The sequence below is a fragment of the Stomoxys calcitrans genome, chromosome 3 (genome assembly GCF_963082655.1).
Source record: "Stomoxys calcitrans chromosome 3, idStoCalc2.1, whole genome shotgun sequence".
NCBI classification, from domain to species: Eukaryota; Metazoa; Arthropoda; class Insecta; order Diptera; family Muscidae; genus Stomoxys; species Stomoxys calcitrans.
In genome coordinates, this window is record NC_081554.1 from 159,776,854 (window position 1) to 159,787,264 (window position 10,411).

General features: G+C 37.7%; 1 protein-coding gene across 3 annotated transcripts in view; it reads left to right on the forward strand.

Moving 5' to 3' along the window:
* Positions 1-1,667, forward strand: part of LOC106093634 (rap guanine nucleotide exchange factor 2) — a 106,432-nt gene extending 104,765 nt beyond the window's left edge. For 2 of the 3 annotated variants that reach the window (XM_059364334.1, XM_059364335.1), the window contains 2 exons: positions 502-565; positions 656-1,667. In XM_059364334.1, the coding sequence (XP_059220317.1) occupies positions 502-542 (41 nt within the window). In that variant the 3' untranslated portion in view covers positions 543-565; positions 656-1,667. Of the gene's footprint in view, positions 1-475; positions 566-655 lie in introns of those variants that run through there. The other variant, XM_059364337.1, reaches the window with a different exon arrangement.
* Positions 1,668-10,411: the final 8,744 nt, after the last annotated feature.

Genomic DNA, 10,411 nt, shown 5'->3' on the forward strand with positions numbered 1-10,411 from the left:
CTGCCTATAACGGGTCGGAAACCCATAAAAGCTTTATTTTTTAATCGATTTCGCTGAAATTTGAAACAGTGCGTAGTTTAAGGCCTCCCAACTCAGGACCCAAATATGGTTGAGGTCGGACTTTATTTAGATATAGCTGCCATATAGACCGATATGCCGATTAAGTGTCTGAAGCCCATAAACGCTTTATTTATCACCCGATTTCGCTGAAATTTAAAACATTGAGTTTATTTGAGCCTCTTGATAACCGACCTTAATATGGTTGAAGTCGGATTACAATAAGATATAGCTGCCATATAGACGGATCTGCCGAAAAAGGGTCTGAAGCCCATAAAACTTTATTTTTTATTCGATTTTGTTGAAATTTGAAAAACAAAATTCGGCCCGGCCGAACTTAATGCCTTTTCACTTGTTTTTGTTTGTTGGTTTTTTGTTCTTCATAATTTTATTAATGCTTCTTTTTTACATTTACTAGAATTTTTCTTTTGAATTTCTTTAAAGGTGCTGCCTGTCCTATGTGTCCCATGCCTCCAAGCCAATAAAAATAATTTATTTACAAAAACAGGTAAGTCATTTGTTTTGCTTTTCCTATACCTTGAATTGTAGTTAATTAGTTTAATCTTTTTTATTTATTGTTTTTTTTTTCACTCAAAAGTATATATGCCAAATTGATGATTTTCCGTAAAAATACAACAAGATGCCAGACACTACGAGCACAGACACAACAGATACACACACAAACACACAAAACACATATTTATATGGACGAAGAAAAAGGAGAAGACGTGCAGTTTATTTGTTGTTTTGAATGTTAAAAAAAGAATATTCAAAAGTCGCCCCATCCCCCGAGATACCCAAAGTCTGCAGGCGGACCAAACTCCTTCTATGGCATAAAGGACTCCTCTCCTCAGACAGACAGACAGACACTTCAGATCAGATATAATATTTATATATAGAAAAATCAAAAACAAAAGAACTACTTAAGCTCTTCTTTAATGATGATGTATTTTTTTTTTAATTTTTGTATTTATAGCTCATATATATATATATTTTGGTATTATGTAGAATATATGTAGTTCTTTTTTTTATTTTTAAATTTAGTACTAAGTTTTACAAAAAAAGCAAAAAAAACATTAACTACAATTCCGCCAAATTTACACTAAACGAGAATACTGCTGAAACTATAGAAAATTTAACATGAACAACTATACAAAAGTTAAAAATTAAGAAACAAAAACAAAAGAACTCTCACAAACACAAAACAAAGAAAACTTTAAAAAGACTTACTTACCAATGTACAACTATATAATTTTTTCGATTGATTACTTTTTCGTGATTAAACAAAAGATTTTGCTCTTATTAATCCTCCCCCCCAGTCTAAAATTGAAACTAGCAACTCGAAAGTAAACCTTTTCTTACATAAAAATATTTATATTTTGATAATTATTTTTATAAGGAAAATAAGAAGAAGAAGAAGAAGAAAAGTAGTAACAAAAACCACTCGAATCAGGCTTGAATACATATGTCGACATATAAATAAATTATAAGATAAGTGTAAATTTAAGAAGACTATCCGCTTCCATCCCCTGCCCCCTATAAGATGGGTATCTATCATCATTTTTCATATTCATACATACATATATACAAAAACAAAAAAAAAACAAAAACAAACCAAAACCTATGTTGTAGACCGACCTCATACATCATGACATAACAACAACAAGTTTTAAGAAAAAAAGAAAAAAAATATGTATTTTGTTTTTTCAAATTCCTCAACTATCATCATCGTATTAGTTTTAATACTCCTCAGCGGTCCAACAAAAATTTTTTTTAAGAAAAAAAAAAAGAATTATTTAACTTAAGTATGATTTTCGATTTCTTTTTTGTTGATTAATATAAGCTCGAGGTGACCTCGTTTTCAATAAAACAAAAAAAAAAATGGTGGAATATAACGTACAAAAAAAGTTTTTCAATTTCTTTACAAACTACGAGTACGACAAAGTAAGCTGTGTGACAAAAGAATCTTCTACATTTCCTTTATTTGTCTAGACCCTACACTGCAGTAAGTGTTTGTAACACCTTGAATGAAAATTAATGCACTTTCCTACGTAGTTTGATCTTACAGACCGTTAGGTACATTTGCCGTACTCGGAATCGATTTTCAAAAGCCTGGGGCCGAATTACCGCATATGTGATGGAGTGCGCTTTCGAATCTATTGTGTCATTATGAATATATGGCAACCCTAACATATTTATCTTCTTGTATTTATAGCTTACTAGCTGACCCGGTCCCGCTCCGCTGGAACAAAAATTTCCTTGGAATATTTCTTTTCGACAATTAAAGAGCTTTTAGTGAAATACCATGCTACGAATATAGTATATCGCTTGACTAACAGTTTAACAATATATGTGCTTTTTATCTGAATCCCATATAATCTTTATCTGCATCCCATATGATCTTTATTGGTCTACGAATTTTAGTTTTGATGTGTACACCTTACATCCAAACTTAAATTCTTAAAATACTTCATTTCAGTCCGATATTCTCATGATATTTGATTTAGGGCTGTTTTCGGGGATGAGGTCGTCCCCCAGGCATTTGGCCCTGAAATAATATCAGCATCGTGGTCTTCTTTCAAATACCATTTATTTAAACCCCATATTGCCATTGGTTTAGGGGAGTATACACGATGAGGCGTCGCCCAAAAATAGGTTATCAAATTCGTTTTCTAATCTTAAATATCTTTCATTTGAGCCACATATTGCCATGGTCGAAAAATTTTTCCCTTTGGGGGGTGTTTTGGGGAAGAGGTGATGCCCTAAATACATGGTCGTACATTTGCATATCAAATTCGTATTCTACTCCCAAATACCTTTATTTGAGGCCCATATTGCGATGGTTAGTAAAAAATTGCTGTTTGTGGGGTATTTTGGGAAAGGGGTAGACCCCCAGAAAATTGGTTCCGAAAATGGCTATCAATTCTTGCTCTACCCCCCAAAAGTCAGCATATATGTCCGGTTTGGGGTATTGGTCCTAAAAACTATAAATATTTAGTTCCACTCTTTTTAAGACTCAAATTGTCTTGGTGAGCAAATGCGTCCTATTTGGGGGTTGTTATGGTGGTGGAACGTCCCCTATACAGTGGGTCCCTAATGTTGATATCAGATACGTGGTCTACTCCCAAATACCTTCAATTTGAGCCCCATATTTCCATAGTCGGCAAAAATGACCGGTTTGAGGGTGTTTTGGGGGATGGGCGGCTACTCAGTGAGTTGGCCTTGAAAATATATATCGGATCCGTGTTCTACTCTAAAAACCCTCTTATTTGAGCCTCATATTGCAATAGTCAGCAAATATTTCCTATTTGGGTGTTGTTGTGGGGATGGGTGGCCCCATAAACACTTTTCCCGAATATTGATATCAGATTCGTGCTCTACTCCCAAATATATTTCATTTGGGCCCCATATTGCTATGGTCGTAAATTTGTACCTTTGGGGATGTTTTTGGGGAGAGACGACCCCTAAAATACTTGGTTCCATATTTGGATATCAGATTCGAATTCTATACTTAAATACCTTTTATTTAAGCCCCATATTGCCATGGTCAGTAAATAAGTCCTGTTTGGGGGGTGTTTTTGGTAAGGGGTGGACCCCAGAAACGTGGTTCCACATTTGGATATCAGATTCGTATTCTACTCGCAAATACCTTTCATTTGAGTCCCATATTGCCATGGTCGGTAAATATGTCCGATTTCGGGATGTTTTGGGGGTTGGGGTGGTCCCCCTAACACAAGGTCCGACATTTGGATATCAGATACGTTTTCTTATCCGAAATACCTTTCATTTGAGTCCCATATTGCCGTGATTGGTCTAAATATATGTTTGGTAGGTTTTATGGTGGGGCAGGCCCCCCATAGGTACCCCATCCGAAATTTGGATACCAAATTTTTATTTTTAGGGTACTCTATGAGAGCACACAAAATTTCGATTAAATCGCACCACCTATCTCCGAGATCCTGCGTTTCTGAAAATTGGGGTAAGGGGAAGGGTCCGTCCCCCCTTCAGTTATCAAAATATGTAGTACCCTATTTTCACCACGGGGTCATTATGTTCAGCCGTTTCTGAGTCTATAAGGAACACACAAACACAAATTCATTTTTATATATAAGATAGTTGTCCTTCTATTCCTTTTTCAACATATTCTTATTCATACATACTTTACTTTATTTTACTGCTCCAATACAAATAGCATGCCTATGTCATGGGAAGGTCGGTGGAGACTTCCCTGCACGAGGTTGTGCATAAAATAGAAGAATCCTTCGATGCCAAAACGTACACACTGGCGGTATGCATTGACATCAAGGGGGCTTTTAACAATGTGCATACCGACACACTGATCCAATCATTAGACCAATACCGGCTGGACCCGGACCTTAGAGACTGGATAAACCATATGCTAAGAAACAGACGGATAAATTGTGTGTCCCAAGGTATAAATATAAGGGAGAAAGTGGCACAGGGCGGCATTTTATCGCCACTCCTATGGGTGACCACCATAAATGACCTAATACGGATGCTGACTGAGGAGGGATGTGAACCCGTCTTCGACGATGTTATGATACTTCTAAGGGGTAAGGATCCGAACGAGCTATGCAGAAGGGCCGAAAGGGTCTTGCATATGGCATATGACTGGGCTAGACCCAGAGGTCTCAATGTTAACCCAGAGAAGACTGAAATATGCCTGTTCACGAGGAAGACGAAGGTGGGCAAATTTAACGCACCACGTTTCCTCAATAAGACGATTTCGATATTTGACAAGGTCAAATACTTAGGTGTGATCTTGGACAAGAAACTGAATTGGAAGTGTTACATTCAGGAGCGTACTGAGAAGGCTCACAGATGTTGGCCACTATGTAGACGGGCCGTAGGCTCGAAATGGGGCCTGAATGCAAGGATAGTCCACTGGCTCTATGGGAGCGCGATTAGACCAATACTTACTTTGGCCTCAGTAGTTTGGTGGACTACTATGGAGAAAAGTCCAACATAAGGACCATACCACAGGTTCAGAGAACATGTTTTCTTGGCATAGGCGGAGCAATGAGAACCACCCCCACTAGGGCACTGGATACTATGCTAGATATCCGACCTTTGACATACAGATTAAGTGTGAGGCTATGAGACTTAAGGCGAAGGGAGAATGGATTGAGGATGGGAGCAACTCATACCATCACGGTATAATCGAAGCGACGATAGGAAACCTGAAAGGAAGGGAAGAGGTTTCCGATCGGATACCTGAGATGAATCTTGAAGTCGAGTGCGAGGCACTGCTGCCATCGGCACAGTTTTGGATCGACGGAACCCTAGTATTGAAATCTGGAAGATCATGTTACACGAATGGATCAAAGCTAGAGGACAGAGTGGGCCTGGGGGTTTATATTGAGAACCCAAGGACTGAGATCTGTTTTAGACTGCCTGACCATAATACGGTCCTGCAGGCGGAGATCCGGGAGATCGCGGAATGCATGAAGTGGTGTGGTGCTAACGCGAGGAAGTTGAGTGTGAATATCTTTACCGACAGTAAAATTGCCATAAGGGCAATGACAACCAGGGCGGTAAGGTCACAAACAGTCTTAAAGTGTAAGAAGGAGATTAACGCCTTCTCTGAGGATGAGAAAATCCGCATCGTTTGAGTGGCGGGCCATAACGGAATAAGGGGAAATGAAAGGGCAGACGATGTGGCGGTGAATGCCAGAGGACTTCCGTCAATAAACTTGGTTAACCCGAAGCCTTTCGGGTCAACGCAGTCCGAGTTAAGGGAGTGGGCGACGAATGCGCATGCAACATTGAGGAACAGCGAAGCGGTTGGTAGGGCGGCGAAAATCCTATGGGGGGATCCAGATCGTGAAAGGAAGCAAGAAGGAGGTTATTATAGCTATTGGTATCATAACGGGAGACATAGGACTACGAGTTCACTTATGTAAAATCGGTGCGGCAAGTGATGGCATGTGGGGAAGATGATGAGACGTTGGAGCATTTCCTTCATATATCATTACCCGGCTTTCGCGTCTAACAGACGCATTTAGGTGGAGACACAATACCAGACATGAACCGGCGTAAGGGAGTGGTATTGAAATCAATTAAGGATTTTATAAGTAGCATGGGATTCTTAATTTAAAATTTTCTTTTTAGAAGTTACTTTATAGTTTTTAGACAACAGGCCGATTACTGGCTTGGTGTATGTCCATAGTGGCATGGGGCGGATTAATATCTGCACCCTATTTTCAACCTAACCTTGTACAACAAATTACTCAATTTGCGGATGTCTGAAAATTCTATGACGCAGTATATTAATGAATTCATGGAAATCATCGACAAATTGTCAGAGGTTGGCATTCAGCTTGGCGACGAGCTTCTGGTTATAATTTTACTTTCAAGTTTTCCAAAAGAATATGAGAATTTTGTGATTGCGATGGAGACCAGAGACTCTTTGCCATCTTTCGAAGTGCTGAAGGTAAAATTGCTGGAGGAGGGCGACCGCAAAAATCAACAAAATGATCAAGAGGCCTGCGTTTCAACGAGACAAGCGTTCGTCGCACGCACAAAGAATTACGAAAAGAGTAAGCATGACAACAACAACAGCAAGAACGTTAACAAAAAGAAGGGAAAATGCTTCAACTGTGGAAAGACAGGGCATTTTGCTAAGGAATGTAGATGTCCATCAACCGTTAAGAGCGAACAACAGCATGCTTTCTCAATGCTAGTTGCAAGTTGCAGCAACAGCTTCGACAAAAACGCTTGGTGGGTCGACAGCGGCGCAACTGTGCACATGTGCTGGAGCAAAGCAACAGAGAATGGCTGTTCTGTACATTTTGATGCGGAATGTGCAAAAATAAAGGATGCCGCAGGCCAGTGCATCTTACTAGCAAAGAAACATTTGAATTTGTTCATCTTTTCAGAAAACACTAATAAGAATGGCAATTGATAAGGCATTCCAGTGGCACAATAGGTATCTCAACTTTCAAAGCTTAACGGAGCCGGCGAATAAGAATGCTGTTGGGGGTCTTCATTTGGGGAAAATTACCAAAGAAATAAACTGTATTACTTGTAATAAGGCAAAGAGAACAGCACAGCCTTTTCCTCAAAGCCAGACCAGATCCGAAGGCTTACATGATTTAGTTCACACAGATGTGTGTGGGCCGATTAATAGGACGTCTATTGGTGGCTCGCGTTATTTTGTAACTTTTATTGAGGACCACTCGAGAATGATTTTCGTTTATTTCATTAAAAAATAAGAACGATTTCATCGAAAAATGTCAAGGCTGGAAGAAAAAATCAGGGCCTTACGAAGTGACAATGGAGAGGAGTATATCAGCACTACATTCAATAAACTTTTGGAAGAGAATGGAATTTACCACCAACTCACTGTACCCCATACACCACAACAGAATGGAGTCGCAGAGTGTGCCAATAGGACAATCGTTGAAATGGCTCGCAGCATGATTGTCCATTCAAAAGTAAGTGTGTCACTTAAGGCGGAAGCTGTGAACACTTCCGTGTATATACGCAACAGATCTCTTACAAAGGCGATTGGGGAGAAAACACCACATGAGGTATGGTGTGGAAAGAAACCTATGTCGGACACTTTCGAATCTTTGGATCTCCAGTCGTAGCCCTAGAAAAGAAGTAAACGAAAAATTTTTCAGCAAAAGGTAAGGAATATATATTTGTGGGATATTCCTTAACGGCCAAGGCGTATCGATTATATGATATGAAAAAAAAAAGAAAAAAATTTTTCAGCAGTGGTTTTCCCCTCCTAATGCTGACAACATTTGTGAGGTAGTATGCCATGTAAAACTTCTCTCCAAAGAGGTGTCGCACTGTGGCACGCCGTTCGGACTCGGCTATAAAAAGGAGGCCCCTTATCATTGAGCTTAAACTTGAATCGGACTGCACTGTGAATGTGTGAATGTGAAAATGTTGATAATCAACGGTACCAGTCGCTTATATGTACATTGACGTATTTGGCCATAAGTACTCGACCAGATATATTGCATTCTGTCACTAAATTGGCCCATAGAAATAAAGATCCCCACAAAGAACATGAACAAGCAGGGAAGCTCATACTTCGGTATTTTTCTGCCACTAAAGACTTCAAACTGCGATACAGGCAACCACCTATAGATCAACCACATACAGGATATGTCGAGGCAGATTGGGCTAGATGTATTCCGGTCACGCTTTTTTTTTCTTGGAGGTTGTGCATTTCGCCCTAAGTATTCTTTCTGTATTTTTTCGAGAATTTTTTTAAAAAAGACAGCAATTTGAAAAAACCATCTGTTCGATTTCCGAATAAAAATGTTTTGGAAAGCACACATCGTGACCTTTCCAACGATGTATGGTAATACCTTGTAGAATTCTTAGATGTCCTCCAGGAGCATTGGCCATAATCCTGTCCAGATTTTTTTTTTATTAATTTGTCATTTTTCTCAGTACCACGGTAATAGATTTTTCATTTGGCGGTTTTGATTCAATGAATTGTTATTAAACTCCAAATTTCGGTATGGTTTTTTGTTTCTTACAAATATTTGCAAAAATTGATTAAAATTAAGAATTTAAATTAAATTTTCTTGTTTTTTGGTTCTGTTAAGTATTTACAGAACTCTGCTAAACCCTCGGTGTATCTCTGTTAATACTTCCGTTTCTCTCGCGCACTATTAAAAAAGCGGTTTGTGTCTCTGCTAGTTAAATTCGGAATTTATCTTCACGCATATTTCCATAAGCCTGGGGCCGAATTACCGCATACGTGATCAAGTGCGCTTTCGAATCGAATGAAATTTTATTTTGTATTAATGGTTATAATACTACTATTATAAACATTTTATTGCAAAAAATGTTTTTTTAATCATGATCTTAAACATTTGCGTTCCTAAATGTCAAAAGTTCGTTTTGAGTAAAGAAATGTATAATTCACAATAGAGAGATTTCGAACGGTTTTGCTCGTTCACATATGCGGTAATTTAGCCCCTGGAATTACCGCATTCTTCAATTTCGTACAATTAGTTTCGAGACGTCTTTCACCACTGACTGGCAAAGCTGACCACTCAAGACTTAGTATAATGAAATACTTATTATACGAAAAAGTGTTTGTTGATTGACTATGAGTCCCTCTCCACTTTTTTCCTTCCTCATCATTTGGCGTACTGCCGAATTAGCTTTGTATGTCATTACCAGTTTGTCATACTGGTTTATAGACCCTATAGAGTTGGTCCTAAAATCTGTCATCCTTTAGCTCTTGAATTTTTGCTGGCTTATCGAGGTACATATTTTTTTTAAATAACACCAATAATGAAAGAAATCAATCGGTGTCAAATCACATGATCTTGAGCGCCAAATGACATCGCCATCACATGAGATAACGCAGTCATAGAATTTGTTGCAAGAAGAGTCATTGTTTTGTTAGATGTGTGGCAAATGGCACCGTCCTGTTAAAACCACATATCGTCCACTTCCATGTCATGACATAATTACCAAGTAGTGTACCGTAAACAACTGAGAAAAATTTTTTTTCGCGAAGTGCACTACCTATCGACGATTTTTGGCTGTGTGTGTCTATTATAATTAAGAACCATAACACACACAAACAACGAAAAATGTCGCGAACTGGTAACATACACAAAATCAGAGCACTCAATATTTTGTTGTTGGGCAACTGCCACTACCTATAAGTGAATATATATAGATCCATGTCTTCCAATTCGAGCGATAAAAAGATTATACCACTATAGCAAACATCATTCAAAGGAACTCCCTGGCCGGACTCGTTTAAAAACCAGTAAGGAAAGGCTAAAGTCGGGCAGAGCCGACTATAGAATACCCTACACCTACCTTACCTACAATTATAAACTCGTGCAATATATATAATATATAGATATATATATATGTATATATATATATATATATATATATATATATATATATATATATATATGTATATATATATATATATATATATATATATATATATATATATATATATATATATATATATATATATATATATATATTATATATATATATATATATATTTTATATATATATATATATATATATATATATATATGCAAAGGAGAGCTATATCTACATCTGCACTGGTGCCATATCCAAATCTGAACTGATTTTGTTGAAATCTTGCAGATATGTTAGGATCAGTAACGAAACAATCGGTGCAAAATTATGTGCAGATTGGTTATTGGATATTTATTGTGGCCTTATAAATGTAAATCGGGTAAAATATAAAGAGGACCTATATATTAAAATCTTAACCGATTATAATGCAATTTTGCATATATGTTTAGATGAGTAACAAAACAATCCGTGCCAAATTGTGTGCAGATTGACTGAAAACTTTAAT